Source organism: Ornithorhynchus anatinus, chromosome X1 (assembly GCF_004115215.2).
Source record: "Ornithorhynchus anatinus isolate Pmale09 chromosome X1, mOrnAna1.pri.v4, whole genome shotgun sequence".
Taxonomy (NCBI): domain Eukaryota; kingdom Metazoa; phylum Chordata; class Mammalia; order Monotremata; family Ornithorhynchidae; genus Ornithorhynchus; species Ornithorhynchus anatinus.
In genome coordinates, this window is record NC_041749.1 from 71,604,106 (window position 1) to 71,625,895 (window position 21,790).

The window sequence follows — 21,790 nt, forward strand, 5'->3', positions numbered from 1 at the left end:
AAACATATTAGATAATTCTGATAATGTCCCTCAATTATTCCAAGTAAAGGAAATATTTACTGCATAATGAGCAGGTAACTGAATTGGGATAGTAGATGTCACTTTTAAATTCAAAATTTTGCTTTAAGGACATCATTGATTCTTCTAACTTCTCTAGGATGCAGGAAAAGTCAAATGCCATCATTCCTGCCAATCTGTATTGCAATGAAGAAGACTATAGTGTGGGGTGATCTGGGCCATTCCACAGCAATTCAATAATAATAATGTTGGTATTTGTTAAGCGCTTACTATGTGCACAGCACTGTTCTAAGCGCTGGGGTAGGTACAGGGTAATCAGATTGTCCCATGTGAGGCTCGCAGTCCTAATCCCCATTTTACAGATGAGATAACTGAGGCACAGAGAAGTTAAGTGACTTGCCCACAGTCACACAGCTGACAAGTGGCAAAGCCGGGATTCAAACCCATGACCTCTGACTCCCAAGCCCAGGCTCTTTCCATTGAGCCACGCTGCTTCCCAATAGTATATGCAGAATATACTATACTATACAATATCCCAATTCTGCAATAGTATATTCAGAATTACACAGTCCCTCTGCTAAGTCTGCTAGAGAAGCAGTGTAGCGTAGTGGAAAGTGCCCAGACTTGGGAGTCAGAGGACCTAGGTTCCAATCTTGTTTCTACTACTTACTTGCTGTGTGACCTTGGGCAAGTCATTTAACTTTACTGTGCCTCAGGTCCCTCGTCTGCAAAAAAGGGGATTCAATACCTGTTGTCCTGCCTACTTAGACTCTGAACCCCAGGTGGGGCCTGATTATCCTTGACTCTACCCCAGTGCTTAACAAATACCACAATTATTTTTTTTAGGTCTGATCTCTAGAATATATCTTTTAGTATTCTGCCCAAATTGGCTTTAAACATATAATCAGCCAGAAAAGCAAGGGAGAGAAATAAGGAAAAAAGAAGGTAAACTTTCAGCCATTCTGGTTTTTAATAAGTCAGTCCTTCTCTTCTAACTTTCCTCTGGAATCTTTAAAATCCATTTAAAATAGAATTATGACTGCTGAAGCATTTCAGGTAAGTTTTTGAAGAAAGCTGTAACTTAAAATTAATACTTGTCTGAACAGCAGTATCTTTCCGATGAGAGATTATGAAGTTCAGATTCATTTTACCACTGCTTTCTTCAGGACAGTCTTGTTTAACATTTGAAAGGCTACTGATTGATGTGTTACATTCCCTTCTTACTGTGCCACCTGAAAGTGAAAAATAAGTAATTTGGCTGAGTTTGGCATTAATGACTGTTTTGTGGTAGCCCCTCTGTATGTGTAAGACTCAGCACCAGTTCTTGGCTCACTTGAGCTGCATTTGGAGAAGTAGCATGGCCTGAGAGTCAGAGGACCTGAGTTCTAATCACTGCTCTGCCATGGGTCTGCTGTGTGACTTGCAGCAAGTCACTTAACTTCTCTATGCCTCAGTTAACTAACCAGTAAAATGGGAATTAAAACCTACTCCCTCCTACTTGGACTGTGAGCCCCATGTGGACAGAGACTGTGTCCAACCTGATTAACTTCTATGTACCCTAGTGTTTAGAACAATGGCAAGCACTTAACGAGTACCATAATTATTATTTTTATTTGGTTACTGTCTCAGGTTTGCTGGTCATTACTACACATTGAGCTGCTACTAGCTGCTATACTACTAGGGTCTACCACTAGAGAAGCAGTGTTAAGACCCACGGGCAGCTTTGCTGCAGCAAAATCAAGGTCAGCAGCCCAGGCTGACTATGGTGTAGAACTCCTCCTCCTCCTCTCCCCCGGACTCTCCTGATCCTTCTCCTTTTCTTTCACTCCTCATGCTACCTCTCTATCACTGGCCCTCCCTCCCAATATAGTTTAGTAGTTACAGAAAAAAAAAATACTTCATTTTAGTAGTCACCCCCACAGAACAAAAATGTTACAACGAAATTCCAAACTTAATGCTTTACCTCCAAGATTTTTCAGCAGTTTCGAAGTATCGTGCCCCTTCTGAGTTAATTCTCGGATTCTTTGTTCCTGTTTTAATCTCTGTGCCAACTCCTGAGCTCTCTGCATAGTTTGATACATCTCATTTGTTTTAAGGGTCATAATTTCCTAAAATAAAGAAAACGTATGATGGCATTTGATCTGAGAACATAAGAATTAGTCCTTGGAGGCCCTGATATTCTAAAATGACAAGTCAGACAATGATTTGTAACTATTTTTTCAGAAATACCATCGAATACATGACAGCTTTGCTTTGCTTATCAATAATCCAGTCCTGAGTTATATTGCTAATACATTGGGTTTAATTAGAACAATAAAAATTGAGTGATCAAATTATAGATTCTCCTATTAGACTATAAGCTCCTTGAGGACAGGGCTTGTATCTATTCACTCAACTGTACTCTCCCAAGCACTTAGTACAGTACTCTGCACAGAGTAAGCACTCAATAAAAACCTCTGATTCACTGATTAATACCTTCACTAATGTGATGATTTCTTAGTTCAGAATTATTATTTAAGCTCATAAACATTTCTCCATAGGATAAATGTTGCTTTACCTTTTCTTTCATGCTTTCATTACCACTAAAGTCAAACAATAGGTCATTTAGCTTTTAAAAGGAATTTGAAAACTATATTTAAATTTTCTTTTATCACAAACACTTAAGTTTAAATTGGCACAGTCACAGATTTAAAAAAATGGCATGTCTGTCATAAAAGACCAAACTGCTTTTAAGGAATATTTTAGTTTCAAGATCCAAAGACTTGATTAAACTGTGAAAACTTTTCAAGGTATCTTGAATAAATGCTTTTTCACCTGAAAAAGAAAAGGTCAAGCTGTCCCAATATATAGTTGTATTCTCAGTTCTGCCATTATGCAAGTTTTCCCTATGCATTCTGGTTAGTACGCAGGTTAGGAAAGTATGGAATATTCTTTCGACAACATGAGAATCAGTGTGGCTTAGTGGAAAGGGACTGAGAGTCAAGAGGCCTGGATTCTAATTATCAGCTCCACCACTTATCTGCTGTGACCTTGGACAAGTCACTCAATAACGTTGATTAACTTCTCTGTGCTTCAGCTTCCTCACCTTTAATATGGGGATTAAATACCTGTTCTTCCTCCTCCTTAGATTATGAGCCTCCCATGGAGCAGGGAATGTATCTAATTTGCTTATATCAGATCTACCTCAGGGCTTTAGTATAGTGCTTGGTAGAGTGTAAGCGTTATCAAACATCACAACCATTATTACTGTCATTATTATGAGCCTATAGGGATGTAACACAATTCAGTGTCAGAATTATTTCTGTCCATGCATGTGGCAGACATGGTGAGTACAACACAAGTTTCTCTAAATGTGGGGTTGTGTAAGGACACAACTCTTGCATTACAGAACTCAGTCTATCTCCTAAACTAGACACACTTTCCACTTTGATTTTTTTTAACTAGCCTCAAATTTAACTTCATGAGCACAGAATGAATACTTGCCTGGGAAATAAACAGTGACCATCTTTTAGAACATGAGACTTGGGAACCACCCCGTGTTAAATAAAACTGTTTTATTAGGGGGTTATGAGCACATAAAACAGCCCCTTGGTATCCTACCACATGGCCAAAACTGTGTCGAACTGCAGATTTGCCAAAGGACCATAGGTGTGAACAGCCTGATTGTAAAGTGCCAGGAGGACGGACTTAAAAACAAGGAATATCCAATGTCACAGTTTTCCAAAGAAAATAATAAGGTATTGCCACTGTATCTTTGTTTCTTTCAAAAGTTTAATTAACCCAACAGCTATAAACCTCAATATTTGCTCTTCCAAAGTGCTTAAATTATAATGCAACTTACTTCCTTTTGTTTTTGTTTAAGTACATCTGCTTCAAACTGTTTTTGCATTTCCTCTCTTTCTCGTGCTAAACGGAGCTCTTCTTCTTGTTCCTCCTTTTTTCTTTGTTGTTCTTCTATTTCTTTCTTTTTGCGCTTCTCCTCCACCTGAGCAGTTATGGCTTTCTAGTAACACCAAAAGAAGAAAAAAATATTAGTTCAAAACCTTATCACTATCTCTTTTCTCTTGATACTCAAATAATTTACAAAGCAAATATGTTTTGTGCCTTAGAACATTTCTGATTTTATAAAGATAAGCTGAATAGTTAGTATTTAAGGACATGTATACACTGGTAGGCAAAAAATTTAAAAATACAGTTGAGGATAGAGCTGCTCCGGTTGAGAGGGTTCTAAATAACGGATGCCAATATTTTCAGCTAAGGTTAGAGATGCGGCCATACATAGTGAAGGAGAAGAGTTCCTTCCACTGAGCTATTCAAAGCTGCTGTCTTCTATGCCATATGTGAAATTTTCAGAAATCATTTCAACATTCAAACCATATCTCCTGAGCCAAATTCTAGCTAAGATTAGAAGATTGGCATATAACGTTTCAAAGTGGGAGAACTAAAGTTCCTCAATTGCCTAAGTGCACTTTTTAAAATTCAGGAAGTTTTCCATGGTACACAGTCTATCATGGGCTTAAATTTCTTTAATATAATGATGGAATATACAAGTTTTCACTGTTGTAAAATAGGAGTTAACAGAAAGTGAGCAGTTGAAGAGGGTGGTTAGGAGCATAAGTTTAGGAAAGCAGGAGGGGATGGGGTCAGAGGCTCAAGAGGAGAGGATAGATTTGTGAATGCAGGCAGGATATCTCCATTTGATGTTTGGGAAGAATGGCTATAAGGGGGAAAAGGGAATTGAGGAGCACACGTGTGATGTTTTCAATTTTATCAGCAAAGTCACTGGTAAAATTGTCAGGGGCAAGAGGGAAAAGTGGGGCATTTCAGGTTTCAAGGGGGTTTTCCTTGGGCAAGTGACTTGATAACATTTATTAACTTATTTGCGCTCTAGCTTCCTCACCTGTAAAATGGGGATTCAATACCTGTTCTTCCTCCTCCTTAGACTATGAGCCTCCTGTGGAACAGGGACTGTCCAATCTGGAATATTTGGTGGGGAGAATGGGAGTTGATGAGGGAGTAGAAGTTATGTTGCTAAGTGAAAGAAAGTACAGAGTTGAAGCAAGGGAGGGTGATTTTTAATGGGGAGAATTCAGCTCAGTGCCTGTATTCCCATGGACACTACTCTGCAATACAAGCGCAGGAGCAGGGGAAGCAAACTGTGAAGGTGGTCCAGGGCTGGGGGTTGGTGGTATCACTAATGAGGGAGACAGGTAACAAAAACTGTACATGTATAATAGGTAAAGGAGAGCTTAGTTACAAATGATAAAAACAGATGTAGGCAATTAAACAAATGCAATTAAAACAGAGTGGCAGCAAATCCAATTGCCTTACTGAGAAAGTTCTATACCTCTATGTGCCACAAAATTAACAGACCTTAAACAAGGTGGAATGGAAGTTTTAAAAATATAATTATTCAATTATTCAATGTCAGATATGCATGCTTCACCAGAACTAATCTTGGCTTCTGAATAAATTTCTAGGATTTCCCTTGTATTGAAATTTTGTAGTCGCTTTCAATTTTTAGGGAAGCAATATGGCAGAGAGGATAGAGCATGGGCCTGGGAGTCAGAAGGTCAGGGGTTCTAATCCCGCTCCACCACTTGTCTGCTGTGTGACCTTGAGCAAGTCACTTCACTTCTCTGGGCCTCAGTTCCCGCATCTGTAAAAAATGGGGATTGAGACTGTGAGCCCCATGTGGGACAGGGACTGTGTTCAACCCAATTTGCTTGTATTCACGCCAGTGCTTAGTACAGTGCCTGGCACATAATAAGTGCTTAACAAATACCATAATAATAATAATAATTTTTCTTCATAAACTTTCCTTCTCCATGTCCTCTCTTAATTACCTTTACCACTATACTTCTAATCCTCTCCTCTACTAAATGCATTAGAACATTATCTTCAGTATATTTTCTACCTTTTTCCTTCACCCAAATCCTAGATACCCTTCTCCTTTCCTCCTACAGCATCTACCAGCCCAAAGAAGCCCTTGAAAGTCTAATAAGGGCCCTTTATCTCCAGCAAGAAATGTCAGTCAATGGTATTAGAGTGCTTACTGTGTGCTTACTATACTAAGTGCCTGGGAAAGTACAATACAACAGAGTTGGTAGACATGTTCCTGCCCACAGTGAGGGTACAGTCTAATGGGGGAGACAGACATTAATATAAATAAATTATGGCTATGTACATAAGTGCTATGGGGCAAATACCAAGTGCCCAAAGGGTACAGATCCAATTACATAGATGATGCAGAAGGGAGAGGGAGCTGAGGAAAAGAGGGCTTATATCAGGGAAGACATCTTGGAGGAGATGTGACCTTAATTGGGCTTTGAAGGGAGAGTGGTGGTCTGCCACATATAGAGGGGGAAGGAGTTCCAGGCCAGAGGGAGGACGTGGGAAAGGGGTCATCAATGAGATAGATGAGACTGAGGCTCAGTGAGCAAGCTGGTGCTAGAGGAGTGAAGCGTATGGACTATAGTAGGAAATCAGTGAGGTAAGGTGGGATAAGTGCTTGGATCACCATTATGACCGTTTGGATGAAGAGGAAAGGGCAGATTTTAGTGATGTTGTGAAAGTAGAACAGAAATGATTTGGTGACAGATTGAATATGTGGGTTGTATGACAGAGATAGATATGTCTATGGAGCTGAGGGTGGGATGCATAGGGAGAGGGAGTAGGAGAAACGAGGGTTTAGTCAGGAAAGGCCTCTTGGACAAGATGTGCTTTTAACAAGACTTTGAAGGTGGGGAGAGTGGTGGTCTGTTGTATATGAAGGGGGGAGGGAGTTTCAAGCCAGAGGGAGGATGTGGGAAAGGGGCTGGCGGTGAGACAGACGAGACTGAGGTACTCTGCAGAGGTTGGTGTTAAGAGGAGTGAAGTGTGCGGGCTGTATTGTAGAAGGAAATCAGTGAGGTAAGGTAGTATGGGGAAGAGCTGATTCAGTGCTTTAAAGCCAATGGTAAGGAGTTTGTTTGATATGGAGGTGGATGGGCAATCACTGGAGGTTCTTGAGGAGTGGGGAGATATGGATTGAACATTTTTATTTTGAGAAGTGAAAAAATGAAAAATGATCCAGGCAGCAGAATGAAGTAAGAACTGAGTGGGGGAGAGATGGGAGGTAGGGAGGTCAGCGAGGAGGCTGATGTGGTAGTCAAGGCAGGATAGGAGAAGTGCTGGTTGAGCACTGCAGCAGTTTGGATGGGGAGTAAAGAGTGGATTTTAGAGATGTGAGGGTAGATCAGATATGATTTGTTGAGAGATGAAAATGTGGGTTGAATGAGAGAGATGAGTCGAGGATAATCCCAAGGTTACGTATGGGTTTGTGTGACAGGGAGGATAGTGGTGATGTCTACAGTGGTGGGGAAGGTCAGGATGGGAAGATAAGGAGTCCTGTTCTGGACATATTAAGTTTGAGGTGTTAGTGGGACATCCAGGTAGAGGTGTCCTGAAGGCAGGAGGAAATTGTTCAAGGAGTTGGAAATATGGTAAAAATAAAGGTTTCTTACCATAACCTGAATTTTCCAAAGATATACAGACATAGCAGGGAATCACTTCGGAAGTCCAGTCTCTCATACCAGCTGGATTTATCTGTGAAAAGGTTGAGGGATTGCCTCATGGGGTAGTTGACAGTCCTAGAATAAGGACAAGCTCTGCCTCTTTCAAGATGCTGGGGAAGCTAAACCTTCATCCGCCAAGCCCCACCCTCAGGGAGAGAGAAGTCAGGTAGGTATGATCATCTGGAATGTCTACACACTTTTGGAGAACTCAGTTTACAACAAGTAATCCTTGTTTCTCCTAAATTGAGTGTGGGACACACAGATGATCACTGGTAGATTTCAGCTGGACTCATTTAGGCAGTGGGATTGAAGCTACTGAAACAGGTGCTGCAGGATGGAAACACCATGATAGGGCTCTTTCCTAGAAGTCATAGCTAAACAATCAGGGGGACAAAAGTAAGTGGAGTAAACTCAGGCTCCCCAGCAAATTTCTTCTTTTGGGACAGTGCTTAGAGCCACCATGGTGGCAGCCCATCCACTGATGGAGTGGACTGAGATGACCCTGGGAAAGTGAGTCCTGTCCCTTTGTAACAGAAGCACATGAACTGGACAAGTCATTTTGCAAATGTCTTCTTCAAGATGGCCCATCCCCTGAAGATGGGGTCCTAGGAACAAAGAGCTATTTACCCACCCTGATGATCTGGAGGAATCCATAGAGTGAAAGACCATTCTACAACATCTAGTTGTGAAAAGCAGTCTCTCTAGAGACATAGTATGATCTGAGGGTAATATGAACTAGCTCAGATTTTGAGAGACTGGGTGGTTATTTATATGTCGAGACATTTCTTCAGACAACGCACTGTATTATACCAAGATAGACTCAAGTTGTCAGAAGAACATCCTCAAATAGCACTCTACTGAAACAGTGAAAACACATGCATTATTTTATCCTTGAAGAATCTGTTAAAGAGTAGAGCTTCTTCAGGTGGAGATGATCCACAAGCAGAAGCTTTCAAATGAGAAATTTTATACCACAATTCTGTGGGGGCTTAAACAGAGGTTTGGTCAGTTGGATGCAAATGGAATTTCTTAATGTCTCAAGAAATCATAGGATTAAGCATGAACTGACCCTTAGTAACTGTACTGACGATGGAAAGCTCCCCACTGGGCTATCACTGATGGAAACATGAAACACAGAGTTGGCCTCCAATGCACACTGATGAAGATGGCCTTAAGGCCCGCCTCATTTGAGTGAAAAGAATGTCAGCTGTGGGGACTGATAATCTACAAGCAACACTAAATAGATAATGGCATCTACTTCGGGGAATAAGCAATGCTGGTAGCTGATTTCCTGGCTGCCAACAAAATCCTCAACACGTGGTCAGGTATGCCCACCTCTACCTGCTCAGGAGTCAGGCTGCTAGCAAGAGCATCCATGGATCCAGATTTCATATTTTCTCCCATTTTGGATGAGATGTGTGTCATGCCCCAGATGGATCAAGTTATACAAGATCTCGACAATTGCAGGTAGCCACTCTTGCCTGCTCCGAAGGGTGGCCAGCAGGATCATTCTCCTCACTTGGAAATTCCAAGTGCTAGGATTGCATCTTTTCTTCTATTATATTTCCCAAGCACTTGGTACACTGCTCTGCCTACAAAAGGGGCAGATGATGGCGATGACAGTCCCTTAGCTTGGATAGGTTTTGGATGTTAGGGGAAATAAACCCCCCAAATTCAGAATCAGAGTGCTTCTGCAGTTTACTGGAGGAGAATATGGCTAGCTTGTGGTTCTTTGGAGAGGCAAACAGGTTGGCTTTGTGTTCCCAATAGTCAAACAGCTCTTGTACAATCTGAAGATCGAGGAACCGTTCTTGGGGATCCTGGGTCTCGATGTAGTTTATCAGGGTATTTTAGTTTCCTGGTAGGTAAATGGTGGAAAGTCAAGCCCTGTCTTCAGTTTCCAGTTCCACACACATGTGGATTCCAAGCCAAGGACTCTGGAGGTAGTGCTCTCTTTCTTGTTGAGGTAGAACATTGTCAGGATCCATATGGCATCTTCGTTCTGGACTGATGAGTGAATAAACCAGAGAATCTTCAGCACTGCTTATTTCGGGCACATTTATGTGCTGTTTTGCTCTAAGATGGGGTTGGGAGGACACTGTTCCTTGAACTTGCAGATCCCTCAAGTGGGTTCCCCAATGCTTCAGAGTGGCTTCTGTTGTCAGGAGGGGGGAGGAGAGAAGGTAGAGCATCCAAGCATGGAGCATGTCATCCTGCTTTCCAAAAGCAATACTCCTATTGCCCAGATATTCAGAGTGGCACCCATGAAGTCTAGCACTTGAAAGGACACTGACACTGGAAGATTTAACTTGCAACCCAAAGGTTGCCATCATCTAGATAAGAAAGAAATATGCAGCCTGTGTCTTCTGAGGCAAGCCTTAGGGGCCTCCAGGCACTTTCCAAACACTCTTGGGGTAGAAGTGAGCCCCAAAAGGGAACAAAACTGAACATGATTAATACTGATCTGAAATGGAGAATTCTGCAGTAGTTGAAGCAGATTAGTTTGTGGAAGTAAGCATCCTCCCAATTGAGGGCTCATTGCCTATCTCCTGGGTAACGAGGGGGAAATTTTTTGTCAGACATCAGGTTGAACTTTCCTTTCACTTGCACAGATTCCATTTCCTGGGGTGCAGAATTATCCATGGGCCAACAGATTTTGAGGGGGGTAAGAGGGTGATACAGGAACAGGACAACTCTAAAATCTCTGAGAGATCAGCTTGGATTTTTCATACTTTTTTTCATGTTTCTGAGTGTAGTCAATGGAAGCCTGCAGACCTGCTGGGGCCCTGTTAAAGGTAAAGTGAGTTCCTGTGAACCTCAAACAGTATCCAAGAGAGAGCTACTCAGGGCCCAGAAGCTGGGGAAAATGTCTGGCCATCAATGACAAAGAAGTGCCCACAGACAATCCTCCTACCTTTCATTAAATGTCCATGTCCTCAGTGGGAAGAAGAGGATCTAGTTATTTGTGCCAAATTCCCAAAAAAAGGATGCTTAATGTCCAACTGGTTACAGCCCCTGGCTCCTCTAAGTGTACTGCCCCTAAGAGATGGTTTAGTGCTCATCTGAATTTTTTGGTAGCCTCTGGCTATGCTGACAGACCTTACCAAAGGTGAGGCATCAGTCAGAAACCCCTTTCCAGGTTCCACGAGAAAGGATCTAACTTGATAGCCTCTCCAAAACTGCTTTGACCATGAAAATTAACTTGTGTAATGCCAGGAAAATTAATTATCCTGAGCTAGGCAGAGCACTACGAGCCAATGGCATGAGTCATGTCTTTGACTGCCCCTGGCTGAATCCTCAAGGGTATCATGCACAGTTTGAATGATCTTTTCCAGTGAGAGGAATAAATGGTCTCTTATGGCATCTAGCATCTATTGCTGGTATTCTAATACATGCAGCTTTGACAAAAGAATTTAGAGGGTGAAACATTTTCAAGCTCCCATATCAATACATTTGGAGGTAGGGGCTAACGGAACTCCCACGATGATTGGATAACTAGACGAAAAATGAATCTCTCAAATATGGGGTTGAGTTTTCTCCCAGTGCAAAGGATACGATCTGTCCACCACACGTGATGATGGGTTGCAGGGTGTAGGACTCTTGGAGATGCGCGTGGCTGTTTTCCTGAAGATCGGAGGGCAGGGGACTGCTGTGCATGTTCTGGTGATGAGCAGGCTCCAGGAGTTGGAGGGCAGAAATCACTCCTCTGACCTTCAGGAAGTGACTTTAAAGACTTCTGTTTGCTTCTTCTTCAGGATTGAATCAAAAAAGTTCTAAAATGGGCAGCATCTCCTCAACTCGACAGTCCAGCTCAGAAAAATTCCCCCCACTTCTAGGTAAGAGGTTTGAACTTGAGGGATGAAGGAAACAAGTAGCATATTTCTAGAGGTATACTCGTTGGCAATGAAGCCAGAATTATAAACTGACAAGTATGCAATGGCATGGATTTTGTCTTCTTATGAAATCCAACATATGTTGGGCAAGCCATTTCATAGTACTGGCTATAATACTATGATTTCATAGCACTGGCTAAAGGCAGGATGATGTGGGTTCCTTTGGCAGAGCAGCAGGAGGTCCAACTTAACTAGTTAACTGATGAGAGGTAACCTAACAAGCTGGGATAGGCTACACCAAGGTAAGAACAGAGCAAGGGCGTGTAGGGAGAGGAGGAGGAAGTCCTGTCTGGGGAACTGGGCACCCTCCCAAAGTATTATAGTGGCAAGGAGAAAAAGGGGAAAGCCTGACCCCAGAAAGTAGGGCATAGAAGCCTAATAATAATAATAATGGTATTTGTTAAGCATTCACTGTGTGCCAAACACTGTACTAGGTCCTAGGGTAGATACAAGATAATCAGGTCATACATGGGGCTCACAGTCTAAGTAGGGGCGAGAACAGCTATTGAATCCCCATTTTGCAGATGAGGGAGTTGAGGTACAGAGGAGTTAAGTAACTTGCCCAAGGTCACACAGCAAAGATGTGGTGGAATAGGATTAGAACCCAGATCCTCTGACTCCCAGGCCTGTGTTCTTTCCATTAGGCCATGATTCTTCTCCTAAGCCCGTGGTTGCAGTACATAGCATATAGGAGCAAAAGGCAGCAGCCTATAGGGGCTATAGGGGCCTTTCGGATAATCTTTTTTATTTTTGAGAAAGGTTCCAATCCTCTACCTAATATGACAGAAGAGGGCTATTAGAGATGGGGAGAAGGAGTGAAGGAGGGTGATTGAGCCCTAGGAAGTTCCCCCAGTCAATCCTGCAGATGTATGGGGAATGGTAATTTTATTAGTCGTATGTGTAGGCAGGTTGGGAGGAAGGCATGATACCATCCACGATTTTAGGCCAGGCTTAGTTTAGCTGAGGTGAAAATCTGAGGTTTTCATAAGAAGACAATAGGAAGAAAACTGGAGGTAATCGGGGCTGTCTTATGTAGGATCATGGGAGGAGATGAGATGGATATTCTAATGGTGAATCAGTCTGCTACCCAGGGAAGAAATCTTTCCAGTTTCACAAAAATGATTCCAGAGGATAGCTGAGCTCAATTATCAAAACGCTCATCTGGCTTATCCCTTACCCATCTTTGGAGAAACAGATTTTTCCTCCTCCTGATCCCACACTAAATCTGTAAAGAAAGAAGTTAACTAAAATCTTAGAAATTTCAATTCTGCTTCATTAGATGAGAAAGTCATGTTAGGTTCCCTGTGAAATCAGGGCACCTAATTAACACTTCCAGAAAAAGCTGTCTAGTTAGATGAGTAACTGAAAACAAGCACTAAACTCTGAAAGGGATCAGTTTATACACAAATGGTGTAAATGAGATTTATCTCTAGCTGAAAGGGCCTAATAACAATCTGAGACATTAAAAACCTGGGTAGGGTATGAGATGACTAAATACGACTCCAGTGGAAAACTCACTGGGTTTAAGAAAGAAGCTCCCAATTACTGCTCAAATCTCCCAACCAATGGTTCGGTACTTTTCCATTTCCCCTTTCCTAAGCAGCGTAATCTCTCTCTCTATGTTACCACTTGGGCTCTGTCCCAGCCAACCAAGCCTACTTAATATTCTCTGCAAGACCCATTCCGTTCCACGTCGCATTACATTCTTGGCCTACTCTTTTGCCAAATCCTTTCAAAATCCTTTCAAATCCTTTGGAGTCCCTTTCTTCTCCAAAATGCTACTCAGAATTCCAGCTCTCTGAGAGTATCTGGCTGATGGCGTCTAGAGTCTCCATTGACAGGGACAGTGGATCTTTGGTCCTGAAACTGTGGGAACGAATCAATTTGCACAGTATCACTCACACTCTCTTGTGCCTGCCAATCATATTCCCGCTGGGACGTAGAGCAATTAGGAGGATTGGGAGTGCAGCACATAGTGTCGACGCTGTCCCACAGGATCATACCCCAACAGATGGTTGCTTGCCAGTCACTAGAGTCTTTGCAGTCCATGGTAGCCAGCTGTTTTCCAGGGTTCTTCATTCAGAAACCTTCATTACTGAGTGCATCGCTCCACGAGCCACTCCCTCACTTGTAGAACCGGGATTAGAACCCAGGTTTCTCGACTTCCACAGTAGGGCACGTTACAGCCGCAGGAAATCCCCTAGAGCTTGTATACGCTACATAGTTGTGCACATTACACATTTACATGGTGTTTGAAGCTTCTGTCAAAGTTAGGGTTATTTATGTTTGTGAATTTGGGGTGTCCTGTCTTGGGCCATGTCACCTTTTTCCTTTGTAATTTTAAACAGTATGTCTTCCAGCTGGGCACAAAAGGTACTCTCTCAAGTGCTTAGTACAGTGTTCTGCACACAGTAAACACTCAATAAATATGACCGATTGAATCAATAAATGGTCTAGACTCACAAAGTAGGAGGTGTGACCTGATCCAAGTCAACCAGAGAATAGGGATTCTTTCTGGGAAAGGAAGCCATACTGAAGTACCATGGTTCAGCTGGAGTTGGAATAAAAACTTATACAGTACAAAATCAGAAATCAGCTGTCCTTGTACCTCTAACCAGTAGTATGTGCTGCATAAAGTAAGTGCTCAACAAATGTAATTAATACATAAAAGAATTCTTGGGACCAGAAGTTCAGAATGAAATCTGAACACACTATAATCAATCAATGGTATTTGAGTGCTTACTATGTGCAGAGCACTGTACTAAGCACTCAGGAAAGAACACTACAAGAGTTGGTAGATACGATTCCTGCCCACAAGGAGCTAGCAATCTACTATAACTCCAACAGAATATTTTGGAGACCTCATACAAGATCAAACTCTTTCCTGTTGGTAATAATAGAGAAGCAGCGTGGCTCAGTGGAAAGAGCACGGGCTTTGGAGTCAGAGGTCATGGGTTCGAAGCCCAGCTCTGCCACTTGTCAGCTGTGTGACTATGGGCAAGTCACTTAACTTCTCTGTGCCTCAGTTACCTCATCTATAAAATGGAGATTAAGACTGTGAGCCCCACGTGGGACAATCTGATTCCCCTTTGTCTACCCCAGCGCTTAGAACAGTGCTCTGCACAGAGTAAGCGCTTAACAAATACCAACATTATTATTATTATTATTACAGTTAAAACTTCATTAGTGTGGATTAGAAGGGAAGTAATTCAATCTGAATTAGTAAAAAGTCTAGATTGTAGAAGTCCTTTTAAAAATGTAGTTTTACTACATTAGTGTGAGGGTCTATCCCTTTGTGCAGATTGGTCTCATCTTCCCGATGTCTTTCTTGGTCTGTCACTTTTAAAGACTATTTTTATACATCTGTCTTTAGGGCAGCTGGTTTGATAGGAAGTCCTCTGCTACATATGTGCCAAGCACTGTTCTAAGCACTGGGGGAAGATACAAGGTAATCAGGCTGTCCCATATGGGGCTCACAGTCTTAATCCCCAGTTTACAGATGAGGTAAATGAGGCACAGAAAAGTTAAGTGACTTGCCCAGTCACACAGCTGAGAAGCGGCGGAGTCGGCATTAGAACCCATGACCTCTGACTCCCAAGCCCGTGATCTTTCCACTAAGCCACGCTGTAGATCCATTATACTCCTCAGTGGGCTGGTCTAGGAGTTGGGGGAATGTTTGGCCATCAATAACAAAGAAGTTATCTTACAGCCCTCCCATTCAACAGGATGTCTCAGGTACGGAGAAGGGAGAGAAGGAGGGGAAAGGGATCTAGTCTGTGTGAGCTGATGGTCTATACAAGATTGGCATGAAGATGATGAAGCCTTGTCTTCATAGCTTTTGGGGTAGTGGAGGGCAGCAACTGAGCTGGCCTGTGCCTCCTCTTGGAATCAGAAAGGAACCAGAAGTAGAACCAAAATGTTGACTCCGCCTCTGGCACCCAGATGGCAGGAGAAGGAAGACATAAGTCATTTTTCTCATTCCCCTGGGGTTTTGGGGCCACAGGTGAGAACAACTTCTTGCTCCCAACCCTGAGGCCCTGTGAGAGCAAGCCATCTATTGACAGTCCAGATCCAACTTGGTGCCTCCAACTGCCTCTAGGCAAGCAGTAGGGGCAACTCTTACTCTTTATCACTGCTTGAAGAGGCAGCAAGGGCACTGAGCTGGGAAGCACACCAGCAGAACCTCACAACCCTCTCTTCGTCCCCAGAGGATCCCCCAACTACCTGAGTGGAATTGACGGGGTGAGGCAGGCAGTTGGCTCACCCTCAGAGGGCTCTGAAGCCCAGTTCAGGCGAAGATACACCACCACAGCAACAGTGACTATCTTGACTCTCCTCACCTTTCATCCTCTCTCCCCCTTGGTCTCCTCTTTCCCTCTTCATTCTCTTCCCTTTCCTTTCCTCTCCAACTCTTTCTCCCCTCTTTAACTTCTTCCCCATCATTTAGCTCTCTTTTCACCTCCTAGAGCAAAAAGGCCTGCCTCCTCAAAATCCAAAGTTGAAACCCTTGGTGTACAGTATATTCCAGTTTTGGCCTTATATACTTTTATGTATCCACTCTGTAGATGACCTCATTCAAGCAAACAAGATTGCTCTGAGAAACTAAAGTATTGAACATTATGCCATAAAACAACTGTAGATTTTAGTTAACATAAATCACAGACCATACAATTGTTATATGAGCTCTCACCTCTCAAAAAGTCAGGAAATCAGAAAAGGATTTTGTAGCATTACAATTTTTTCATGTAACTTTAACTGTGTTTTCTCTAGATATGTAGTAGATCACCTAATACTAATACTGAGGAATGCTGTAGTACCTGATGTTCTAGCTGTTTTTGACGCCTTCTCTCTCTTTCCTCAATTTGAGCAGGATCCAGGAGTGCAGTCATAGAACGAAGGAAACTAGGTAGATAAACGTCATTATTTCAGATGTTATAGTATTATTTATCCTCTGTGCCCTATCAGTTATATTTTACCAAATAAATCTACTAAGGTTTTGTTTTCAAATAAATAACCCAATCGATGGAAAATATAGGATCACAAATATCAAATGATTTTAAAATTCCATCCTAAATTCTACAGAAATTATCACAACATTGCAGATTTTTTTTTTTTAAATTACCTTGTTTTCTGACTACGTTCCAAAGCAGTATTCCTAACACTTGCTTCTAAAGGCATGATCCGGCTTTCGGCTACAGGTGGACAATGGGTGTTGAAATGAGTCATCTCTTTACTGTCAGAAGACACACACAAATATTCTGGGTCCTTGCGTGTTGCCCAGGATAGCGGAGATTGTGAAGTGGCACGGTTCCTCAAGGAATCAAAATGCACTGCCCATTTGTCATGTTCTTCGCCCTAATGACAAGGGATGCAAAAAAGGGAATGTTGTCATGAAATTCATCCCCTTTTATATTTGCGGAAACTAGATTAATTTTATATACACATGCATATATAGAATATGTAAATTAATTTTTATGTATTTCAAAAATCAGTTCTATAAATGTAGTCTTTAATTTGAAAAAAGTTGTTTTTTGCTCATGTTTCATCTAACTCGGGTCACTTAAAGAATTCAAATTAAATCCGAAAAAGTGATTAAAAATAATTCAAGAAACATAGATCAAAGATGACCATTACATGGGTGCATTTTTCTCCTCAGTGTTAAGTACTTGTCTAGATAACAATTCGTGAAACTGAAATGTGCTTTTCTAAAGGAATCCAGAGTCACTATATAAATTGCTGGATTAAAGGTAAAGAAAATAGTTTAAAAATACAAGGTTTAATTTGGAATCTCCTGGACAATGAAATTATTCTAAATAAAACAAATGCCAAATCCTCAATAACCCAACCTTGGAAAAAAACCTTTTTTCTTCAGTTTTTCGCAGCTTGGTCTCTTCCCTTTGTTTGTTCAGTTCTTTAATCCACTTTTCTTGTTGTTCTTGCTTTACAGCACTAAATGAGTGCTCCAATGGTTTAGCCTCCTAAAACAAAAGAAAATTTATTACAGCCAAATTTAGCAGAAACTCCTACCTTCAATTTCTCTGATTTGGGGAATGCGTGACCATTACCATTATGTTATTTTTTTTTTTTTGATATAGCAAAACACTGAAGTTACTGCTTTCACCTTACAACAAAATCTGGACTGAACACATTAAGAACATGAAACACCTTCAGTGAAGAAGTCAGAAAAAAATTCTAAACTCTTCTAAATTCTCACTAGGTAAAATTTTTTCTTACATTAAATATTACTTTCAGGTCATGGCTTGACAGATTATGATTTCCTTATCTAATTTTTCTTTTTCTGTTAAAAGGTACGTGAAGTTATATACTTGCAACAAATATCCTTTCCTATCTGGATTACAGTGTATGCTTGCCTTTTAATGAAAAACCATCAGTTCTAATAATTTCAAGGACCAGTGGGTCTATTCGAGACAAAGTATCAACATGAGAAAATGTTCTTATTGAAGCAGTTTTAATCATCAAAATGGTACTAATTAAAGAAAAGGAAACTCCTAAAAGGTCATTTAAAAGGTAATTTTTTAAAATGGTATTTGTTAAATGCATATTATGTGCCAGGCACCCTACTAAGCTCTGGGGTAGGTACAAACTAATCAAATTGGACACAGTCCATGTCCCACATAGGACTAGTAGTCTTAATCTCCATTTTAGAGATGAGGAAACTGAGACATGGAGAAGTTAAGTGACTTGCCCAAGGTCACACAGCAGACAAGTGGCTGAGCCGGTATTAGAACTCTGGTCCTTCTGACCTCCAGGCCCATGCTCCTTCCATTAGACCACGCTGCTTCCTAAAGTAAATCATGAATTTAGGCGATATCTACAGGTAAATTGCCAAAGGATATATAATAAAGAGGCACATATATTTTGCTGTATTTAGGCCTGAAGCTGAAGCTATGGCACAGGAAATTTACCAACCTGTTCAGGTGGTAGAACAGTTGCATGACTAAAAATCTGTTCCACATTATGTGCAAGTAAAGACTGCCCCTTTTGTTTTGTTGTCTTGGCTGTTCATATTGAGAGTGCCTGGCGCTGTTTTTGTTTCTCCCACTGTACTGTGATATTATCAATTATTTGTTTAGATTGATGTCTGTTTCCTCCTCTAGACTATAAGCTTGTTTGGGCAGGGAGTGTCTACCGACTCTGTTGTACTATAACCCTCCCAAGCGCTTAGTGCCGTGCTCAACCTACAGTAAGCGCTCAAATACTAAGCAACGGTATCCCACTATCCTCCATTCTTACACACCCCATTCACTGAAGATATAATCTGAAGATCATTACTTCAGTGCTAGTGGACTGTATTCAAGGACCTCATTGTTTGAGATCGTGTCCTACCATTTAATATTAAGTACGGCATATAAGTGGCATTGACTGAATCACCTTCATAAGTTGAATGTGGCATCTGTAGTAAGTGTAAAAATCTCACAGCCATATGAAAGGTTGAACACTATGATTTCTCTACAGCTCTTCACCCAGGTCAGAATTTTAATGCTACATTGGCATTACTTTGCCAGTTTCCAAAAGGACATAGGCGGCTTTTAGATTCAGTTTTCTATCATTTTGTCTATTCTTGTATTATTAAATGGTATTTTGCCTAACTTGCAGAATTCAGTGACGGCATTTAGCTCTGTACCATTGCCAAGTACCATATACTTGGCTTTATGTAGGATTTACCAGGTGCATACACTTAACCTGAAGAAGACCAGGGTTAAGTTATCAGCCTGTAGAATGTTGCTGATTCTGAAAAGTGGCTCAATTATTTGTATGGGTCACGTGTGTGCGCTTCCAGAGCCGGCCTCAGCATATATGAGCTCAAAGACTTTGGATGACTCTTTGAGTTTCTCGGAATTGGACTATTCTGCCACCAGTTTCGGATTCTTTGTTGTTTCCCGAGCATGACTACATGGAATGGTTTGACAAAAATGCACCCAATACACAACTCTACTTATTCCACCACATGGTCACACATCTCCTCTGAGTGCCTGCATAATGGCCTCCCAGAGCTCTATTCCCAGCAAGTCTTGTGCATTGCTAGCCAGACGGATTTAGGTCACTGCTGGATGTTCATCATGCCTCCCTCCACAAGAGGGTCCTGTGACAACTCTGGGTGCCTGCCTCCTCTGGACACCTCCCCCTTTCAGCTCTCCCTCAACACACACAAACTGTTTGCAGCAGCTCTGCTAGCCCTCGGCATCCTCCTCTATCACACCGCTATGCTAGCTCCCCAAGATTCCACACCAGCTATCTTTCGCTTCACTGAAGAATCTCCAAACTGGCCTGCCCTGAACCACTCTTGCTCTAAATTTTGGTAGATATTTCATCAGATCTGGGAGGCTTGCCATTCCTCATGACTTTTACCGCAGTAGTGACTTCATTAAAGTTGGAGTATAACCCATGTTTTCATATATTTCCAAATAACCTATTCTTTGTAAAGCCTCATCTTCAATGGTAGAATGAATGAGATGAATGTGGAGCCATCTACATTTTTCAGTGGCACTGCCCAGGAATCCAGACCTTCATTTGATTTTGGTCTGAATCTCTTCAGTCTTGATGTTCCACCACTTGTGCATGGTAGCTCCTTGGAATGTTCTTTCGGCATAGGCTTCCTTCATTAAGCATTTTTGCTACAACTTTGAGGAGCTGCAAATGCTAATACTGCACTGCTTTGCTGTCAGTAGCTCTGTGGTCTAGGATCATTCTCATCAAATTAGTCCTGGTTTGCTGCCAGTGCCCTGATTTAAAGGCTGCCTGGTAGAAAGCATCTTGGAGAGACACTCATTTGTTGGCATTACTGGAGGCAATTTCTTGCTGATAGAGTTGCTTTGATGCAGTGGAGGTTTCTTGCATGTGTCTATTCTCCAGGAATATGACATACATTTTCTTGGATTATTTGGGTGCCACTTTGATATATTGGTTATATCGCTGTGCAAGTCTGGAACACATCTAGTGATAATCAGTTCAGCTCACAGAACATTCAGTGACAGTGATGACTTAAACATCTTTCAGCTCTTGCTGTTAAAGATATTTGCCCTTCCTCTCCATTCAAACTGCCACCGCACTGGTCCAGCTACATGTCATATCCTGTCTTGACTATTGCACTAACCTCCTCACTGACTTCGCTGCCTCCACTCTGTTGCCCAGATCATTTTTCTAACATCCATCATTCTGCACACATCTCCCCATTCCTCAAAAACCTACAGTGATTGCCCATTCACCTCTGCATCAAGCTGAAACTCCTCACCATCACCTTTCAGGCACTCGTTGGCTCTCTCCCCCATTCTTATCCTTGGTTCTCTCCCACTTCAACCCAGTCTGCACACTTCAGTCCTTTAATATCAACTGACTTACTGTGCCTCCCTCTCGTAACTCTCGCCATTGGTCCCTTGCTCACACTTTCCCTCCTGCCTGGAACTTCCTCCCCCTTTCACATTCAGCAGACTACTTTACTTTAAAGCCTTACTAAAATCCCATCTCTTCCAGGAATCCTTCCCTGAATAATCTCTCATCTTTCCACATTATTTCCCTCCCTATGCCCTTGTGTCCAGAGTTCCTAAGCTGTTACATACTCGCTCCACCTTGCACCCCTCCAGCACTTATGTTGTAGTAATAATAGTGGTAACAGTATTTAGAGAAGCAGTGTGACTCAATGAAAAGAGCCTGGGCTTGGGAGTCAGAGGTCATGGGTTCTAATCCCGGATCCACCGCTTGTCAGCTGTATGACTTTGGGCAAGTCACTTCACTTCTCTGTGCCTCAGTTCCTTCATCTGTAAAATGGGGATAAAGACTGTGAGCCCCACGTGGGATAACCTGATTACCTTGTATCCCCCCCAGCGGTTAGAACAGTGCTTGGCACATAGTAAGCACTTAACAAATACCATCATTATTATTATTACTAAGCCTTTATTGTGTGCAGAGCACTGTACTAAGTGCTGGGAAAGAATAAACAAGAGGGAATTAGATATGGTCTCTTTCGGTGGGGGGGCTCAATCTAGAAATAAAAGCGGGGGAGGGGACTGGCGAGAGATGCATAAAGAGAGGTGAAACAAAGCACTAAAACAACATAAAGGCAAAAACAAAGCTCAGTGGGGAACTGTGACTAGAGTAGATTTCCAGATCCTAGAGACTCAACTCCCCTGTTACTTCCCTATTTATAATGTATTTTAATATCTTTCCTCCCGCTAGATTGTATGCCGCTTGAGGGCTGAGATAGTGTCTACTTACTCTCTTATATTGTCCCAAGTGCCTAGTGTAGTGCTCTGCACCAAGTAAGCGCTCAGTAAATATCATTGATTGATGTAGTTTATAAAGGTG

General features: G+C 41.9%; 1 protein-coding gene across 9 annotated transcripts in view; it reads right to left on the reverse strand.

Moving 5' to 3' along the window:
* Positions 1-21,790, reverse strand: part of CCDC66 (coiled-coil domain containing 66) — a 57,646-nt gene that overhangs the window by 21,312 nt on the left and 14,544 nt on the right. For 7 of the 9 annotated variants that reach the window (XM_039910224.1, XM_039910221.1, XM_039910225.1 and 4 more), the window contains 6 exons: positions 17,314-17,445; positions 16,590-16,822; positions 16,285-16,369; positions 3,860-4,021; positions 1,982-2,126; positions 1,113-1,250 (listed from right to left, as the gene is read on the reverse strand). In XM_039910224.1, coding sequence (XP_039766158.1) covers positions 1,113-1,250; positions 1,982-2,126; positions 3,860-4,021; positions 16,285-16,369; positions 16,590-16,822; positions 17,314-17,445 — 895 coding nt within the window. The remainder of the gene's footprint in view (positions 1-1,112; positions 1,251-1,981; positions 2,127-3,859; positions 4,022-16,284; positions 16,370-16,589; positions 16,823-17,313; positions 17,446-21,790) is intronic. The other 2 variants (XM_029051186.1, XM_029051192.1) reach the window with 2 other exon arrangements.